The sequence below is a fragment of the Muscardinus avellanarius genome (genome assembly GCF_963383645.1).
Source record: "Muscardinus avellanarius genome assembly, chromosome: 13".
In the NCBI taxonomy this organism is placed as follows: Eukaryota; Metazoa; Chordata; class Mammalia; order Rodentia; family Gliridae; genus Muscardinus; species Muscardinus avellanarius.
In genome coordinates this window covers 96,200,854-96,221,190 of record NC_137799.1, presented here as the reverse complement: position 1 = coordinate 96,221,190, position 20,337 = coordinate 96,200,854, and the positions used below count along the sequence as shown (strand labels likewise).

Sequence of the window (20,337 nt, the reverse complement as noted above, 5' to 3'; positions counted from 1 at the left end):
TGTTAAAGGTCTGCAGAAATCTGTTCAAACAACAATAAGAACAAAAGCCCCAGCTTTTGTAGTCATCCCCCCTGGCAACAAACAGGCTGGTCCAAGAGGAGCCAGAAGCTTCCAGGAGTCCAGCCAGTCACCACCACCAACAAACCGCCTCGCTGTCCCCGGCGGGACACCCACGGGCTCAAAGATGGCCACTCAAGTCCTGCGCCCTGATGGGGCCATTGCTTGACTCTCTTCCCAGACTCCTGCAGGTGGGGCTTTGTCCCCCCAGAACACCCTCATTCCTCCCCGCTCCAGGTCCCTCCAAGTTGGCTGTACCGCCATCACCGAAGGTCTTTTTTTTTTCTATTGAAGTTTCTGGCCCACTGGCAAGTGCACTGAATCCTAGCAGTTTCCAGCGCGTGGCTTCCCGGCACGTCTCACACACTTGAGAGTCTCCGCAGCGCCCAGCACAGAGCCGGGGCATCATCACAGGTGTCCAATGAGCTGGCTGCTACCGACACCACAGGTGCTCAATAAAGCCCTTCTTTCATCTACCAGTGACAGCCCAGCACCAAGCTGCAGGAGACTACCCAATGTTTTCTATCCAAAGAACGCTTTTGAATTACCAAGCTACTGAAGGCAGGAATGCTTTGTGGCCTTAATTATTGGGATTATTTTAATCGTCACTTCTCTACCACATACTCCAGACGTATGCTTGTGAAACAGGGCAAGATTCACTAAACAAGGTTAGTCTTCATCACCATCCAGAAAAGGAGGCCGGTAAGCGCAGAACGGCAGCTTCTTGGCTGGACTGTGTATTACTGGGCAGCCTTAGCTGGAAAGGGCCCAGATATTTTTGGTTTTAAATATCTGCAAAACTACTCCAGCCCTCCATCCCCCCCCCCCTTCAAGGAGCCGCCTAAAGCAGTGTTTTAAGAGGTTACCATGTTTCTAAACAGCAGGATTGCTTAGATAGTTGAGAAATAGGATGAGAAAAAGAAAAAAAAACCCTCAAAAACGGTATCCCCCAAAGGGGTGGGGGGGGGGGCGTCTTTCTAAAGGCAGGCGTCAGGAACCCTTTCAACTGGAAACACCGCTGGAGGCCTGGCAGAACCCCCTCGGAGAGGTCTGCGGGCCCCTCCCTTCAAACCAGGGTTCTTCAAACACAATTTTTCCCCCTTCTGCCTGCAAAATGCAACCTCTGCGCAGAATAATTCCATTTAAAAAGTCCCCACCCGCGAGGAAACATTAATCTACTTTGCAAACATGCCTTCCAGCCTGCGCCTGTTTTTTTTTTTTTTATTCCAACGCCTTCCCCCTACCCCTACCCCCACCCCACCCCCCTTTTTTTTTTTTTCTTTTTTTGGTACCTGGAGACAAATGTTTTTCCCCCGGAGTTGAAAGCGGTCCAGAGCGGGACCACACACGCCGCCGCCTCCGCGGGCCGCGCCGCCCCCCGCCCTCCCCCACGCGCTGGGGGGCGGGGCGGGGCGCCGGCCGCAGGGTCCCGCCGCGAGGGCCCGCTCCCGCCCCGCGCCCGCCCCGCTCCCGCGTGGGTCCGCGGCCTTTGTCGGCGGCCTGGCGGCGGGCCAGCGCGGACAAAGGGCGGCCGGGCGGCGACGTCTTCATCAGCGCGGCGCCGCTCACCTTCCACCCACAGCTCCTCCACGTTGGTCTCCAGGTTGGCCGCCTTCAGCCCCACCGCGAAGGCCCCGAAGATGAGCAGGCCCACCACCAAGAACTTGCCGCAGTTCCTCTGAATGTAGCAGCCCAGTCTAAACAAGAGTCTCTGAAACTTCGCCCGCAGCCACAGCGGCGCTTCCCGGCCGGTCGCCTTCCCCTGGGGACGAAGCACAAGGGCGGGGTGAGCGGCGGCGCGCGGGGGTGCCCGCGGCGCCCGGGGGCGGGGGGCGGCCGCCGGGGGGCCCGCGCCGCGCCGCGCCCCTCCCCGCCGGCCCCGGGCCGGGCAGCCTGCTAGGGAGCCGAGGTCTGCGGCGGCCCGACGGGAGGAAGCCACCTTCGCTCGGGCGCCCTCCCCGCCCTCTCCCCGCCCCCCGCCGCGGCGCCTCCCCGCCGCGGGCCGCGCCGCTCGGCCGGGGCGCGGGGGTCCCGGGTGGACCGCGGCCCCGGGCCCGGGCAGGGCGCGCGCACGCGCACGCGCCTCCGCGCCCCCCGCGCCCCCGCGCCCGAGGGCGGGCGGCGAGGCTCGGTCCCCGCCGCGCCGGTGCCCGCGGAGGGGCGTGCGTGCGTGCGCGTGCGCGGCGGGCCGGGGTCGGCGCACCTTGGCGATCTGCTCCAGGGCGAAGGCGGCGTCGCAGTAGCTGGGCCGGTGCAGGTAGTCGGGGTCCGGGGGCCGGCCCGGGCTCCCGCGGCGCCGGGGCTCGGCGGCGGCGCTACCGGCCGAGGCCATGTTGCCGCCGCGGCCCGGGGCTCGCGCGGACGCGGCTGGGCTCGGCCGCTCGGACCTGCGGGGCCCGCTCACGCGGCGGGCGCCGCGGCCGCGGCCGGGGACTCCGAGCCTGCGCCGGCCACGGCCGCATCGCGCGCGTCCCGTCCGCGGAGGGCGCCCCCCGGGCCGCGGGCTCAGCGCCGCCGGGCCGCCGCCGCCGCCCCGGCCGCTCCCCGGGCTGCGGCGCGCGGAGGCGGCTGCTGGGGCCGCGGCGCGGGCTGCGGGGCTGGCGGGCGCTGCTCGGGGCCGGGCGCGGCGATGGGCTGCTGCTCGCCGGCCCGCTGGACCATTCTGCCCCCGCGCCGCGCGCCGCCCGCGCCCCCCGGACCTGGGCGCTCCGCGGCGGGCGTGTGCGGCGGGCAGCGGCCGCGGCAGCGCCTCGACTCAATGGATGCGACGGGGGAAGAAAAAAAAGAACCCTCTCCATTTGGAGAAGGAGGAGGAGGAGGAGGAGGAGGGGAGGGGTGGAGGGGGAGCGAGCGAGCGAAAGAGAAAAGGGCCGGAGCTCCCGCCCCCGGGGCTGTCAGATGGCTTGGGTTTCTGCGCCGCGATTGGCTCGCGCCGGGCAGAAATTACTCAGCAAACATGACTATTATTAGCTGCTTAGCAACAGCTCACCAAAGTAGAGGGACCACCCAGGTAGGCACCCCAGTGCGCGCATCCCGGGCCCGGGGGGAGCCCGCGGGAGCGCCGGGCTTCTCGCCTGCGACGCTTCCATTAAGGAATGCCCCCCCCTCCCTTTTCTTTCTTATTTCTTTTCTTTTCAACAGTGTCTTCTTTTTGAGACGCCTTTTGCGCGCACACACGCGCGCGCGCGCACACACACACACACAGGAGCCTTCGCCTCGCGATACACACGGGGGGGTGGGGGGAGATGTAATATTTTTTTAAGCGCTTAAACAATTTCTAAAATTCCTCAAAGAAAACCCTTTCAGAGGCACCTTGGCCTCAAGCTGAAGCAAATACTGGGAGGTCCGGCTTGAATTCCCAGGCCTGCACCAATAATAACAGGGTGGTGGAGGGAGCGCCAGTGTGTGCCAGATTTTTTTTTTCCCCCTCTTTTCTTTTATAACTAAAAGCTAGACAGGCTCTCTCGCAGAGAACTACGCCTCGCATTAAGATAAACAAAATAGAAAGTTAAAGACGAAAGCAGGAAGGTTGGGAAAAGCCACCCCTCCTTAAAAATCCATCTCACCCCCGCCCCCCCCACACACTTAAAAAAAAAAAAAAAGCCACCCTGGACAGCACAGCCCTCCAGGAGTCCGTGTTCTAGAAACGTGGAATCCAGACGCTGAAGCAAGTCTCGTGGAAGCAGAGTCTCAATTCGAATCTTTTAATGTGACATTAATAAAAAGAGACGGAATTTTTTTTAATAACCCAGGGAAATGGAATTGTTTCATTGAGAAATAAAAAGCTTCCTGATTATTCGGAGTTCACTTGGACCTCCTTTTTAAATTAACCGCATCCTGGCAAAAAGGTCAGTTTTAGGCTTTTTTTTTTTTTAAAGAAAAGAATCAGCATGCGTCTTGTTATATTTAATAGCGTGACGTGGGGGAGAGACGGGCTTTGAAGTCGGACCCAGTCGAAACACACCGTGCGCAGAGAGCGAGGATCTGTCCCGACACGGCGTCCCGTGGCACCGAGACGTCCTGGGGGTCCGCTTTCCGCGGAGGAAGAACACACGCGGCCTTTTGCGGAGGGGGTGGGGGGGACTCCGGGGGTCAGGGATAAAGTAAAACCCGTCTGCACAACTACGCTTCTCATTTAAGAGGGGAAAAATCGGAGTGGAATGTGCTTCCGCTACGTTCGCGAGCTAAGTTCCCCCTGAAGGAGACACAGGCCCGCCACTCCCCGGTCCGGCCCCATCCCTGGTCCTGAAGCCCCCCCCTCTTGCACTGGCTTCTTTCCCTCCACGCGGTCGAGCCGTAGAGGGACCCCCCGGGAGCGAGGGGCCGGCTACCGAGCGGCGCGGGGAAAAGGAGCGCGGCGCCTTTAAGATGCACACGGTGTGTGTTCATTGAAAAAAAGAAGAAAGAAAGAAAGGAACCCAGATGGAGGGGGGCGGGGCGGGCGGGCGGTCACGTGGGCGCGGCCGTGCGCGCGCCCGCCCGCCGCGTCCTCGTGCGCGCGCGGCGCTCCGGCGGCGGCCAGGTAGGCCGGGGCGGGCGCGCTCCCCCGCGCCGCCGCGCCTTCCCGGGGCGGCCGCGCCCCCCCCCGCGGCGGCGCCCGCTCGGCCCGCAGGGGGCGGCCTCGGGGACGGGCGGAGGGAGCGAGCCAGTGCTCGCGGGGCCCGGAGGAGGGCGCGCGGAAATTCAAAACTCAGGGCGCCCGCGGAGCACGTGACCGCGAGCCTGGGAGAGCCGCGGGGGTGGGGGGTGGGGGGGCGCCGGACCCGACCCGAGCCCCGGCCGCGCAGCCGAGCCGCCGCGGAGGGGGGCCCGCGCCTCCTGTCTGATAAATCGCAGAAAACAGAAAGGGCAGCCGTGCCCGAGCGGGTCCCGCGACATGGCTGCGAATGGCTTTTTAAAGACCCGGGGCCGGGACCCCTCCCCGCCAGCCCGTCTGCGCCTCCGAGGCTGGCGGCGAGGGCCGCGGAGCCGTGCGGCCGTGCGGCAGGGTGCTCCCGCTCCCCGCCATCGCGCTCCCCTAATCCTTGACGCGCGGGGGTTCGGGTGCGGCCGCCCGGATTATAGAATTTAGGATGAAATGATAGGCTGGGCGCGGCGGCCCCCCGGTCTGCGCGTCCGTGCCCAGGCAAAGCTCCCCTCCTCGGCCTCGCCCCCTCGGTTGACTTCGTTCCCAAATGTTCTGAACACTGATCCCCGAGGTCTTTAGCGCCCCTCGCCCGCTGTTCGATAGGTTAACTTCTCAGCCTCCGAGACAATGGTCCCGGCCTGGGAGCCGGTCCCTTGGGTCCCGGGCCGCCACCCCCAGCCAAGTTCTAAGGAGCGCTATCTTAATCTCCCCAGCCCCCACCCGCAGCTTCCCCTGTGGTCTGCTTTTTCATACACAGAGATGAATTACTTTGAGGATCTAATTGGCCTTGTTTCTGTAACGTTTTAAGAAAGGGAAGAGGAGCCAGTGTAAAAGCCTGGACGACTTGGGTGGTCAGGGCCGAGGCTGCCCCCAATTGGCCTCATTGTGATGCGTGCGAGTGCGACATTCCCAGCGATAATGTTGTTCCTAATCAATCTGCCCTTATTTACATTTGTAAGCAGTGTCGGCTTTAATATGCATGCCCCGTGCGGGGGGCCGCGGCGCCGCACCGGGTTTGTTAACTTCCTGCTAACCGCGAGGTTTCCACGGACCCGAGACCCGGCTGATTGGAGGAGCCCGGCCGCGGAGGTGTCCGCTGGGAAGCCGTCCGTTTGCTGGAGCTGCCCAACCAGGGAGAGCCTGGGCTGAGCCGTCCGGCTCGCTTTGCAAGCAAAGTTCATTTCAGTGCATAAATTGTCACTTTTGCCCCTTGGTCCAAGACCCGAGGCTTCTCCTTTGGAGAGCCTGTAGTTTTCGAGTCTCCTCCCCTCTCTGTTCCCGTGCTCCGCACAGCCAGGACTGTGCCACACACATCTCGAAAATGACATCAGATGGTCCAAGAGATATAGGACGACACAAAACATCTGCCTCGGTGCCGGGAGGTTCCAAGGAGAGGCGGTGATGGCGGCCACAGTGAGACTTAACTTTTCACTGCTTCTCGGCTCAGAACGGAGAGCCTTTAAAATCTAATGCAACTTAGCCAATTTCTGCAGTCTACATGAATAAAGGGGTAAATGTGTCCCAGCAGTTTGACCCTTGGGCCATTTATAATTTTGTCTACTGAGTTTGACACTCTTCCAGAAATCCCAAGAATGGCGAACATGACACTAAACCCTCCAGTACTCTGGTTGTCAGCGTGGGATGGGGCGGGGAACCGGGGACTTGACCTCATATTCTGGTTATGGATGGCGAGCCCAGGACGCAGGATGTGAGCCACGGGCCGGGGCCTGAGCAGTTCGAAGCAGGTACCTTGGATAAGAGTTGAGTCTTAACCCAAGCCTACAGTATGCCACCGTCCACCACGTTTTCTTGGCTCCCTAACAATGCCGTGTTATTTTTTCATTGGCAGCTTTTGTGTTTATAAAAGGCGATGGTAGAAAATGAATGTAAAAGGTTTCAGGGAGGAGGGGGCAAAGATCCAGCAGCAGCCAGAGTGCAAAACCACTGGGCTCCCCTCCCCTCCCCCTCCCCCTCCCTTCCCTTCAGTTTCCGCCTTATTCTCCCCTCCCCACGCACGGCTCTAGCCAACTTGTCAAAATAATGCTGCTAATTACCCCTGATCTCCTTTAATGGGAAGCTTCTCCCAACTCCACAAAGGAGTAAATGAGAGGTCTAAACACAAACCCGGACCACTGGCATTTTCCGAGCTAGCAGTGAGCCGGGGTGGGGGGGGCGGCAGAGGGAGGATACCCTGAGAGGGTCTCGGAAATCTCCACCACCATCACCCCAGGCTTAAACACGAGCCTGAGAGGGGAATTGGACTTTCTGTGTTATAGATACTTTTGCTAAGGATGTCACCAAGTGCAGACAGGATGTCCACAGCCTTCGCTGAACTTAAACAGCATTGACCCTGGACCTCCCCCCTTCTCTAAGCATCTTCTCAGCTCTACTGCTTTACTGGGATGGATAGAGATGTTTTCTTGAAAGACCCAGATGATGGACATTTTCCCCTCCACCCCCCCCCCATGTCTGTTTCTCTGTATATGTGTATCAAGCCTTGGGCTTGGCAGAAGGCAAGCCATTCACTCCAGTGATCTCTACCACTGGGTCTCGCAGGGCAAAGGAGCTGAGCAACATGGTCCCTTTGACCCACTGCTAGAGCAACAAACTTATTAGAGCTAGAGGCATGAGAAATGAAAGGAAAGTAAAACAATTCCAGCTTATTGTGTGTCTTTCTTTCATACCGCTAATCCGGTTTACACATCACGCCTACACGTCTCAATAGGGCATTATACACTGCGGCAGAGGCTGGAGAAAATAAAAGGTGTGTGTGTGTGTGTGTGCGTGCGTGTATGAGAGAGACAGACATATTTTAATTCATATTACCTCTTAAACTTTTCTATCTAGAAAGTTTAAGGTAATTTGGAAGTCATTTTTTCACAAATAATTCCCAAGGCTGCTAGCCCCTGTTCAAAGGGCTTGTCAGATTATGACTAGATTATAACCAGAAATCTGATACACCTCTCACATGGAGTTTGATACCTCAAGCTGAGAATGGGCGCGTGGAGAGGGCGGCGTCTGTCGCACCCCACCTGGGCCCCACGTCTTAACTCAGAAGGAGCATGCACGCCGAGACAGTTTACAGCCTGGTGGAAGGAAGATGGGTGGGTGTCAACTAGGACACACACACACACACACACACACACTCGCAATTGAAGGCCTCTGGTTTTACAACGGGGGACACAATGCACCTGAGGCAGCCATTTATCCTGAGGTACCACCCAGAAATAATAAGTGACAGCCACAAAGGATGCCACCAAAAAGCATTGTCTGCCTTAGTGGAGGCAATTAGTTGCATGTTGGACTACTGGAGCCCGGGGGAGGGGGGGACCCGGACACACACATAGAAGGCTGGAGAACCACTATCGCGGTGGCTGGAGACCTCAGTGGTCCAATATTAAACATTTACAGCCGCCCACTGTGGGTCTTCATTATCTACTAGTTCCCCCCTAGGGGGAGAGAGGGAGGAAGAGGAAGATGGGCTTGTCCTCCAGGTGCAGGGAACAGAGGTCTCCGGGTGTCTTCCGTACGCCTCCTCTTGGGTGACAGAAGTCCCGATCAGACAGCTAGGGCTCCCCGTCCGGGCACGCACTAGGCATCACTTTACACGCAGGACTTAGCACTTGTCACCAGGAGCACCCGGCGGGCCGGTCCCTAAAGGCCCGGCTCCCCGGCGCCCGCCCCCCGGTGGGCGCAGGCCCGCACCCCTCGCGGCGGCCGCGTGCACGGCGCCCCTTCCCCCGCGGCGGGGGCCCGGCCGGGTCCAGCCCCGGCGCTCACTCACCATCGCCCGCCGGCCTCCCCGCGGCCGAGCCGGGCGCGGACGGCTCGCATCCACCCCGCGCCCGGCCGCCCTGCCTGCGCGCCGCCGGCCCCTTTGTCCTGGCGGCCGGCCTCCGTCTCCGCGCCCCGGTGCTCGTCCTCGCCGCCGCCGCCGCCTTCACAAAAGGACGGGCAGCGTCAGAGCCCCGGCGCTGGGCCGCCCGAGGCTCCGGCGGAGTGCGGCGCGGACTCACAATTACAAGCCTGTTTGTATTAAGCAGCCCCATGGCCCTCGGCGTGGGTGGTCTGCCGCGCCATAGGCAGGACCTGTCAGGGTCACGTGACGGACCCGAAAACTTTACCCCTTTACAATAAACTCCGGGAAGGCAAAGTAAACTCGGGGAACGTGCTATCAGCACAGCCCTCCCGGGTAAACAGCGCCCCCCTCCCCGCCTCCCTGGGAGGGCCGGCCGCTCCGCGCACCCCGCGCCCTGCCTGCGGGGGGCCTCGGGCGGGGGGCTCGCCGGCCTGCCCGCCCCCGCTGCATATTTGCCAACATTTGGCCCCGTTTCCAGCGCCCTCGTGGGGGAGGAGGCGCGGGGAGGGCGGGGTGGCCGCGGAGCGAAGCCTGCGCGCCCCCCGCCGTCCGGGACGCGGGCGCCCCGAGGACCACCTCCTGGGGCGCTGCCCCCGAGTCCCGGCCTGCTCGCGCCCCCACCGAGCCTCGGGAGCGGGGAGCGCTCGAGCGGACGGGCCCCCGGGCGAGGGGGCGGCCGGCAGCCCGCAAGCTCCCCCGGACAAGTGTCCCCGACCTGGGAAGCCACCGCTCCTAAAGGGCCAAGATTGGTAGCTGGCGGAGGCATGCCTAATTGATAGGCGCTCCCTTCCCCTGCCAATTACTGTGGTTTTGGGGATACCACCCAAATGCTCCCACCCACGCCGCCTTCCCGTACTCAGAAGCTGGGGTGATGGGACCAGAGGGGCTGGTGGGTCCTGCGGGGAACCTTCTTCCGAGCTTCCAGCCCTGATGGGAAAGATCCTGGCTGTGTATTCGCCCCCATCCAGCCTCCGCCGGGTGGGCCTGTCTTGAATGAATCGCATTCTGAATAAAGGTGGGGTACAGATAGATCGTAAGCAAGCGGAGAGAGCACATCCGCCCACGCCATCACGAGCTAACTAGCTGCTTCCAAGCGACCGTCGCCCCCCCCCCCGCGCCCCCCATCCCCGGCCCAGGCTCGGTCCCTGGACCACATCTCTAGCCACGGCTCACCTCCTTCCGGCTACAGTGTGATTAGGTGTGTGTGGGGCATGCCCAAGCCCATGTGTTATTAAGTAATAATAATCCTAGGACTTACAATTTACCCCCTCAAACCCAAGATGATATACCATTCCTTTAATAGGGTCATTTGAGTTCCAGAGTGTTTGTACTTGAGACACATTAAGTAATTACACATCGGAATGCTGGTCAGACCTGTGAATTAGGCTGGTCCAGAAACCGCGTTTCATACCAATTAACTGTACTCAAAAATGGACTCAAGTGGGTATTACCTGAGCAAGGATCCTGGGAGTCACAGCTGGAAGGAGGAGGAAGGGGAGGAGGAGGAGGAGGAGGAGGAAGGGGAAGCTCCCACCCCCAATACAAACAAAAACATCACACCAGTATTTTCCTGGGAAACATTTCTCCCTACTTTAGTGCCATATCAAAAGTCTCCTCCTCCTCCTCCTCCTCTTCCTCCTCCTCCTCCTCTTTTCCTCCTCTCCTCCTCCTCCTCTCCTCCTTCTCCTCTCCTCCTCCTCCTCCTCTTCCTCCTCCTCCTCTCCTCCTCTCCTTCTCCTCCTCCTCCTCTCCTTCTCCTCTCCTCCTCCTCTTCCTCCTCCTCTCCTCCTCTCCTCCTCCTCCTCCTCCTCCTCTCCTTCTCCTCCTCTTCCTCCTCCTTCCTCCTCTTCCTCCTCCTCTCCTCCTCCTTCTCCTTCTTTTCCTTCTCCTCCTCCTCCTCCTCCTCCTCCTCTCCTCCTCCTCCTCTTCCTCCTCCTCTCCTCCTCTCCTCCTCCTCCTCCTCCTCTTCCTCCTCCTCCTCTCCTCCTCCTCTTCCTCCTCCTTCCTCCTCCTCCTCCTCCTCCTCCTCCTCATCCTTCTCCTCCTCCTCCTCTTCCTCCTCCTCTCCTTCTCCTCCTCCTCCTCCTCCTCATCCTTCTCCTCCTCCTCCTCTTCCTCCTCCTCTCCTCCTCCTCCTCTTCCTCCTCCTCCTCCTCCTCCTCCTCCTCCTCCTCCTCCTTCTTTTGGTGGTACTGGGACTTGAACCCAGGGCTCCATGCCCAAGTGGATTCTACCACTGAGCTACATTCCCAGCCCGCTCCTTTTTCTCTTGAGGCAGTCTTGCTAAGTCGTCCTTCCTCGGCGCCCCGAGTAGGTGTGATTACAGGCGTGGACCAGGGTATCCAACGCCCTCCGTCTTTAATCTGTGGAAGTGAAGAAGGAAGGCAGAACCGTATCTCCAAATAGAGTGGTCTAGAACATGAAGGAGAACGGGGGTAAGAAAAAAGAAAACAGCTGAACAAAGACATTTGGATGGGCCATAATATAAAATTGCTAGATCTGCTTAAAGTTAGGTGGGAAAATCCCGGCAGAGTTTGTGAGTGGGCTTTTCCTAGTTAAGTTGAAGGCCTCCATACAAGTATACTTGGCCACATGCTCCTTTTGAGTTTGGCCAAGGCTGGCAATGAAGAATGAACACTGTTATTTTTTGGGGGGGAGGCCGCGGCTGAGGCTTTAGTAGTTTGTAGAATGGCAGGGGTTTCTCTAGGAACTCAAGATTACTAATGCAAAATTAAGCACAGAGCTTGAAGAGGCCTGCTGGCTCCTAGCACATTACCTCCCTTGGGAGCACCTGCAGGGCTTCCCTGTTCTGGTCTTGCTGGGGTTTGTGATCTGTTAGTTAGGACTGACTGTGTTCACAAAGGCTGCCCGTGAGGAGGGAGAAGGAGGCTTGGGTGCTGGAACCTCCAAGTGTGGGAAGGAGGGGGCCTCACTGAAACGCTTTCTCCCTCCAGCAACCTGCCTTTTTTCTTTTTTTAAAATCAAACTTTGCAAATTGCAAGGTGCTGTGTCTCTCTTCCCTCCACTTGTGAATGCTGGCACTGTTAAATCAAGTTGCTGGTGTGCATAGTGGGGGTGGCCCCCTTCTGTGTCACCCTCTGGGGTTCCTCTGATGCCCACCGGGGAGGGCTCGCTCATCCAAATGGCTGTTTCTGCCCTTAAAATTGCTATGCCTCATCCCTTCCCATGAACCAGCTCCAGGGCTGGCCAGCCCTGCAGCCCTTTGGCATGGAGGTGTTAATGGCTGACCAAGCAGGGGACCACACAGCTCCGCTCGCTCAGGCCCGTGCTGGCTGGTAAGCCAATCGGCTTCCATGTGTTAATGGCCGAGACTCCTGTCCTGACACCAGGCAATGCCCCTGACGGTTAACTTGGACTTTCAGAGCCATACCCAGAGGAAGTATTCCTCAGCTGGAGATTTCAGGTCAGGTCAGGACCAGATGGAGATTTGGGAGGAGGAGACAAAAGGTAGATTAAATGGGTCTGAAAACTGCCCACAGGGGCATAATCAGACCTGTGGACAGGCAAGATCATCCCGGGCTCTGCTCGTCATTCTGAATATTGTTGCTGTCTGAGATAGTGTGATCCTTGTACTATCCACAGTCACACACACACATACACACACACACACACACACACACACACACTTGTAAACACATGTCTGTGCACACAGTCTTCATCTTAAGCCTCTCTTTTCTTTTCTCAGGCTCCCACTTAATGTGGGTGCCTAAGCACACCTATTAATTCCCCCCAGCAGTCTCCAACAATTAGAAGCCTTATTAAATAAATAATTGAGGGGGTCTGAAGAAACATTTCCCCACATTTGGAGGGTACTGGGGATTAAACCCAGAGGCGCTCTACTCTGAGCTAAACTCCCAGCCCTTTTTATTTTTTATTTTGAAACAGAGGCTTGCTAAGTTGCTGAGGTGGGTTTTGAACCCATGATCCTCTTGTCTCAGCCTCTCAAGCACTGGATACAAGCTTGTACCACCACACATTTAAGAAGCTCTCTGCCTCCAAATGAGGGCCACTCCTGAGCCCGGTCAGTGGTGGTCACCACTCTTTGATTCTGGATTAGATGGGCCCTCACAAACTCTCATAAAAGTGATCTTAATCAACACAGGGTTCCAGTTCTAAAATGATCCCCTGACCCTTGCCTCCTCCCTGTTAGGAAGCTGCTCACAAGGCAAACCTGCTTGTAGGTTTAGGCCTTGGAGGGATAGAGGGGAAGGATGCTTAAAGGTGCTTGGTTGTTATGACATGGGGTCTGATTTTTAAAAAGATTACAATAAGCCGGGCGCGGTGGCGCACGCTTGTAATCCCAGCATTCGGGAGGCTGAGACCGGAGGATCGCAGTTCGAGGACAGCCTCAGCTACTTAGTGAGGCCCTCTGCAACTCAGTGAGACCCGTTTCAAAATAAAGAATAAAAAATAGGGCAGGAGGTGTAGCTCGGAGGTCGAATGCCCCTGGGTTCCATCCCCAGACCCGCAAAATAAATAAATAAATAAATAAATAAATAAATAAATAAAAGATTATAATATGATGAATTGAAACAGCTGAAAGGATTGCTTAAACAGCAAGGACTAAAGAAAGGAAAAGAGGGTTGCAGTGCAGGGAAGGCAACCGTGTGGTACAAACAGGAAAGCACTCCTAGAGCAAACTGGACAGCTTAAACCCTAGGCCCCTCCGGACCCAAGACCAGGAGGCGAGACGAGAAGTCAGGGAGGGAGAGAGACGCCTGTGGAACCCCGCCTCGAAAACTGGCGGACGGCCAGGTGTGGTGGCGCACCCTTGTAATCCCAGCATTCGGGAGGCTGAGACCGGATGATCGAGGTTCGCGACCACCCTCAGCTACTCGGTGAGGCCCTTTGCAACTCAGGGAGACCCTGTTTCAAAATAAAGAATAGAAAATAGGGCAGGGGGTGTAGCTTAGAGGTAGAATGCCCCTGAGTTCCATCCCCAGTACTGCAAATAAATAAGTAAATAATAAACTGATGCCAATTCAGTTGGTCCTCCTATCAGTAGTGTGGTCTGCATCTGAAATTCTTCCCAAAGCCCCTGTGTTGAAGGCTTGGTCCCTGACACAGCAGTGTCCAGAGAAGGGCTTGGAGGAGTACTGGCTCATAGCGGCTCTGATTTATCAGTGGATTCAGCTATTGAATGGATTAATCCAAATGGTCTACTGGGAGGAATTGGAAACTGTTGGTAGGCGGGGCATGTTTGGAGGAGGTTAAGTGTGGGCAGCCATTAAAGTCTTCCCCTTATCTTTACTAAAAGGGTACTTCTGACGGTCCTTCCCGCAGCTGACTGTCCTTTGCCCAGAGTCAACAAGGTTGGGGGTCCTGGAGGGTTCAAAGCAATGAAGGTCTGAGAGCAGATCAGGTTCGTGTCGTTTGTGTTGCATGAGGGTGTTGACTGACCTGCCCGTGATGTATGTACTTTGGAGATAGCGACCCAGGAGTAGACTGGCGATCCTCCCATGCTTGAACTGAATTTTTAGAATTGAATTCTTTAATCCTTACGCCTCTCTTCAGAACCCGTACTTTGGCCGGCTGGCTCCAGGCAGTTAAGTCACTGAGGGCGTGGCCCCCGCCTCCCGGACTGTATCCAGTCTTGTTCTCGCTCCTGCCCTCCACCTCCCTCCCTCCCTCTTTCCTGGGTGCCAGGAGCTGAGCAGATTTTCTCCTCATCACCTCCTTACGCCATGATGTTCCACCCCACCTCTGTCCCAAAGCCATGGGGCCCACTGACCATGGACTAAACACTCTAAACCGTGAGCCAAAGAAGTCAAAATAAGTACAGGCATGGGGTGGAGCACGCCTGTAATCCGAGTGCTCGGGAGGCTGAGACAGGAGGATCGCAGGTTCATATACAGCCTCAGCGACTTGGTGAGACCCTAGTTCAAAAGAAAAATAGAAAAAAGAAAGCCAGGCATGGGGCACACATTTGTAATCCTAGAACTGGGAAACGGAGCCAGGAAGATTGCAGGTTTGAGGACAGCCTCAGGAATTTAGTTGAGACTCCCAGCAATATAGTGAGACTGTGTTTCAAAACAAAAAATGAAAAGGGCTGGGGGTGTAGCTCAGAGGTAGAATGCCTCTGGGTTCAATCCCCAGTATAAATAAATAAATAAATAAATAAATAAATAAATAAATAAATATGAAAAGGAATAGGTGTGTAGCTGGGAGGTAATGTCCCTGGATTCAATCCAGAAATAAGTGAAGGAAGAAAAGGAAGGGAAAGAAAGAAAATATGGAAAAAGGGAGGGAGAAGGCGAAAGAGGAAAAAATAGGAAAGAAAAGAGGGAAGGAGGGGGAAAAAAAAAAAGGAAGAAATCTTTCTTCCTTGAAGGTGTTCTTGTGTTTTTGAAGGTGTTCTGGTCACAGCGACAAAAGCCCCTCCCCGCCCCCCGCCCGCTGCAGTGCGTGCGTGTACACAGAGCTGCGCATGCACGCGCGAGGTGCAGCTGACTGTCAGTGACAGAGCCGAGTGTCCTGACTGAGGTAGGCCTGCAGCCCTGGGAGGAAGAGACCGCTGCAGAGCCGCCTGGTGTTCAGCTTCTGTGGGGCCTGGGCACCTCAGTGATGGGGTGGGCCAGGCAAGTCCTCGCAAGACCATCACTGTACTTGGAGGACCAAAGAAAGACTTGACGTGTGCTCAGATGAAGAGCCTTCATCTGAGAGGTGCGAGCTTGCACACTGACTCTCAGCACGCATCATTTGCTCGTGGTTTTGTGGTACTGGGAATCGAATCCAGTGGTGTTCTACCTCTGAGCCACATTCCCAGCCCAATTTTATATATATATATATATATATATATATATATATATATATATATATATATATATTTATTTATTGGTGGTACTGGGGATGGAACCCAGGGGCTTTCTACCTCCAGGCTACACTCCCAGACCTTTTTTTAATTTTATTTTGTTTATTTTTTTATTTATTCAGTACTGGGGATGGAATGATCAAAGGGGCGTTCTACCTTTGAGCTACACCCCAGCCCTATTTTTTATTCTTTATTTTGAAACAGGGTCTCACTGAGTTGGAAAGGGCCTCACTAAATAGCTGAGGCTGTCCGCGAACCGCGATCCTCCTGTCTCAGCCTCCTGAATACTGGGATTACAAGCATGTGCCACCACGCCCAGCTAGGCCCTATTTTTTTATTCTTTATTTTGATACAGGGTCTCATTAAATTGCAGAGGGCCTCACCAAGTAGCTGAGGCTGGCTTTGAACCTGCATGATCCTCCTGTCTCAGCCTCCCAAATACTGGGATTACAAGCATGCACCACCACGCCCAGCTCCCAATTTTATTTTTTATTCTGAAACAAGGTCTCACTAAGCTGCAGAGAGTCTCCCTAATTGCTCAGGCTGGACTCGAATCTGATCCTCCTATCTTAGCCTCTCAAGTACTGGGTTGACAGGCCTGCACCACTAAACCCCAGGCTTCTTAAGCGATCAGAAATCGCATTGTATTAAGGCCTTCCCCAATGGTCTAATTTTAACTTGATTACCTCTTTAGAGACCCTGTCTCCAAATACAGTCCTGAGGTACTCAAGGACCTTAGAACATGACGGTATTCAACATATAATTATTTTGGTGGGGGACAGTTCAGCCCATAACCACACCTAAATGTGGAGAGCAGCTGGTTTGGATGTGAAGGGTGAGTGTGTCAGCCGTGAGATGTGTGGGAGGAAGGGTTGGGGCAGAGGAGAGTCCTTGGAAACTAACGCTGAGGGTGGAAACCAGCACCACCCAGACCTGTCCACAACTCCACGAAACTGGCGGTGGCTAGCACATTCCCTAGGAATGCTGGTGGTTTGAGAAAATGACTTTAGGCCTTCGCCTGACCCCTCCCCACACAAAGAACAGGCTCATTACAGATCTGTCTTCTTTATCTTAGAGTTCCTTGACACAGTGGTTCCCGAGGCTTGGTGTTCAACAGAGCCACTGGGGAGTTTAAAAACGAGAACAAAGAAACCAAAACAGATTCTTTGCCCCCAGCCCAGAGTGACAGAACCAGAATCTCAGCCCTGGGGAATCAAGAGCATTAAAAAAAAAAAAAAAAAACAAACTCAAAAGCAAGTAGTGGCTTACACTTGTAATCCCAACATTTAGGAGGCTGAGACAGGAGGATCACAGGTTAGAGGATCACGGGTTAGCGGCCAGCCTCCGCTACTCAATGAGGCCCTTTGCAACTCACTGAGACCCTGTTTCAAACTAAAAAATAAAAAAATAGGGCTGGGGGTGGAGCTCGGAGGTAGAGTGCCCCTGGGTCCCATCCCCAGTACTGCAGAAAAACAACAACAAAACCGGCAAGTACATAGGAAAGGGCTGAAGGCAGGGTCCAGGTGTGGGGTGTGGGGCTGTTTGCTGCAAAACCTTCCAATTTTGCTGCAAGTCTAAAGCTTTTCATAATAAAATGACAGTATGGAAATGATAGGATACCCAGGCAATTCTACTATGAGATTGTGTGTGTGTGTGTGTGTGTGTGTGTGTGTGTGTGTGTGTGTGTTTTGTTGGTGTTTCTTTTTGGTGTGGTATTGAACTCAGGAGTGTTCTACCTCCAAGCCACACCCTCAAACCCATTTTATTTTTTATTTTTAAGCAGCAGGGTCTCGTTAATTCACTGAGGGCCTTGCTAAGTTGCTGAGGCTGGCCACGAACCTGCAATCCTCCTGTCTCAGCCTCCCGAGGACTGGGATCACAGGCGTGGGCCACCACACTCGGCTGCAGCTAGACCTGAAGCCTAGAAAGACCTTTGGGTAACATGTTCCTTATGCTGTGCTCGACTGTGGCATCTGTCACTTTGCATTGGTTCTGTGCATTCAACAAATAAAAGGTGTGTGAGCTTCTCCTGTATGCATCGTCCTCTGCCAGGGGCTGGGGATTTGGAGGATGAAAAGTTCTCTTCCTACAAGCACCTTGGAGTCCCATTCTGGTGTGGTGGTGCTCATAGAATGATAGTTTGGGGCTGAGATGGGAGGATCCCAGGTTTTAAGTCAGTGTGTGGTAACAATGAGACCAGTTCAAAATAAAAAATAAAAAAGGCTGGGGGTATAGCTCAGTGGTAGAATGCCCCTGAGTTCAATCCCTAGAACCATATAAAATAAAACTCAAAGGTAGGACTACTGCAGCACACTGGAATAAACTGAAATAGATTTGAGGGCACCCATGTATGGGGAGGGTATTTAGTAGAAAATGTACATCTTTACATAGTATACAATTATTTAAAAATTACAAAGCATTATAAAACTATTAAATATAAAATTTCTATAAAATGTCCAAAGAAAATCTTCTCAGGTTTTTGATGGGGAAACTTGAACATCCTTCTGTGAATATCAATTTTGACATCAACTTTAGTGCCTAGAACAGCTACACATAGTCTCTGAGGGAAGAATTAACTAATGAGCTCTGCAAGATAGCTTTTTAAGTTCTTTTAGTTGCCATGATTCGAAACTTTGCATGAGTCAGTCATGAAAATTTAAAGCCACCTTTCCAGTCACTCAAAGTTTGTACCTATTGAAATTATATTCAAAGACTCAAACTGCTCTAACTTTTATTGCTTCAACAAATATCACGTTGAAATGTCTTATGCAATATACATGGATTCCTAGTTTTCCAGATGTATTAATTTCCTGGGGCTGCCATAACAGAGCACCACACACTGGGTACCTCACAACAAGAGAAAAGTATTCTCTCTCAGTCCCAGAGGTTGTCTGTCCAAGCTTTAGGTGTTTAAAACTTAACATTTTTTTTAACACAGTTCTGAAGATTGAACTCAGGGACATTCTCCCTCCAAGCTATGACCCCAACCCTTTTGTTTTGTTTGGAAACAGGGTCTTGCTAGTTTGCTGAGAGCCCCCCTAAGTTGCTGAGGCTGGCTTTGAACCTGATACCCTCCTGTCTCAGTCCCCTGAGTACTAGGATTACAGGCGTGTGTCACCATGCACCGCAGAATTAACGGGTTCTTGACCTGCCTTCTCCAATTGATTTTATCATTTTCTGACCACCTCCCATATTGGTCAGGGTTCACTAAAGTAACGGAACTCACAGAACACATATATGTGAAAGGGGCTTTGCCAAAGCAGTGTAGTCCTAAGTTGCCGACTGTGTGTGGGAAGCCGCTGCTATTGAGCAGTCCAAGAGTTTTAGAATCAGAGCGACCACTGGCCCAGCCCCAGTCCCAGCTGGAAATGCCCGGAAACTCTGGAGAAACAGTGGCGAAAGGCCCGTTGGAAGAGCTGAAGGCTGATATCCCAGGTGAGAGCAGCTTCACTTCAGAAAGAGCCACACGTGCGTTGACATGGCTTTCTCCTTCTTTTATCTGGGTCCTGCGCCTGTCAGAACATGCTGCTCACATACAGGGCAGGACCGCCCCGTCATTCTGCTGTTAAATACCCGACCACCTCATCAGCACCCAGTCACATCACCGTAGGTGGTCCACGATCCACTCAAGTGGCCAGTCCACACTAACCATGACCATGACACCCCCCGCAAGTGGCTCTCCCGTCTCAACTACCAGCTCTTCCAGGCGTAAGCTGCCACCAGAAATTACGTACATTACTGAGGGTTCCTCCCCATTAGTTGAAGAGATTATCAGGCACTGGGTCCTCATGCAAAAAGTGTGGATTTCGAAGCCTCTAGGGATCGAGGAGCTGCTTTCCTCTCCAGCTGTATCTCTCCCTTCTGCTACTCTTCCTTGGCCAGAAGGACTGATCTGCAGATTAGGGGTTCCTGGTGCCTCTTTGCCTGCCTATAGCCCTTACCTCTGTTTCCTACGCCTTCCGCTGCACACACTCCCTTCATGATGCGATTTAAATGTCACTTTGTGGATGCATACAGGGGTAGAGGGGTGGCATCAGCTCTGAACGAGAGGGTCAGAGAAAACATCACAAATGTAGTTACCTCTTACCAAACCCTGAAATACCCTGAGTGTCACCACAGTCACCTACCTGGATGTTCCAAACAGCAGCAGTTCTCAGAGTGCGGTAACTGGGAGGTGTAGCTTGGACCTTGACTGTCCCCAAAGGCCCATGTGTCGAAGGCTCGGTACCTAAAGTAGCAGTGTTCAGAGGTGAGGCTGTGGGAGTAGCTGGATCTTCAGGGATCTGTTCTCAGCAATGGAGTAATTCATTGATGAATTCATAGTTTCATGGCTGGTAGGAGGCGGTCAAAATTTTGAAGGAAATAGTTCCTTGTGAGGCAAGAGTCCGGCTATGTCCTTGAATAAGATTCTTGGATGGAAGACCGCAGACTAACCAGAAGAATAAGACCTCTTTCCTAGAATGCCTTCCCAAGGTGAGCATAGCTGAGACCTTCCGGACAGCTGTAACTACAAGATAAGACACACAACTGCTAGAGAAAAGAGGAACGATGTCCAGGCCAACTGCTGTTCTGCTTTTGTGCCTTGTTTATGTCAGCAAAGAGTTTTACATTCACCTCTCCCTTCTGAGAGGGGAGTTGGCAACTGTATAAAACCATGGTTTGGGGCTCAGACCTGGAACTTGGCGCTCTGAACCTTATCAGTGAATAGACTTGCTGTATCCTGATCCGGCCTCTAGGCTTTGTTCCCCATGGACCAGAGCCTCCTATAACACCCAGAAGAGTGTCCTTGAAAACGTTTTGTGTGTGTATGTTGGTACTACGGATTGAGCCCAATGCTTTTCTACCTTTGAGCTATATCTCCAGTCCTTTTTATTTATTTATTTTTTTGTTTTTGAAAAAGGGTCTCACTAAGCTGCTGAGAGCCTCGTTATTTTGTTGAGACTCGCTTCAAACCTGTGATCC

The 20,337-nt window shown here is 54.5% G+C and overlaps 1 protein-coding gene across 1 annotated transcript in view; it reads right to left on the bottom strand.

The window, feature by feature from the left end:
* PTCH1 (patched 1) overlaps positions 1–8,733 on the bottom strand; it is a gene marked incomplete at both ends in the record, with an annotated part of 67,818 nt that extends 59,085 nt beyond the window's left edge. The window contains 6 exons of the mRNA XM_080709022.1: positions 1,627–1,819; positions 2,261–2,811; positions 4,022–4,116; positions 4,233–4,384; positions 4,511–4,677; positions 8,469–8,733. Coding sequence (XP_080565148.1) covers positions 1,627–1,819; positions 2,261–2,811; positions 4,022–4,116; positions 4,233–4,384; positions 4,511–4,677; positions 8,469–8,733 — 1,423 coding nt within the window. The remainder of the gene's footprint in view (positions 1–1,626; positions 1,820–2,260; positions 2,812–4,021; positions 4,117–4,232; positions 4,385–4,510; positions 4,678–8,468) is intronic.
* Between the last annotated feature and the right edge of the window lie 11,604 nt (positions 8,734–20,337).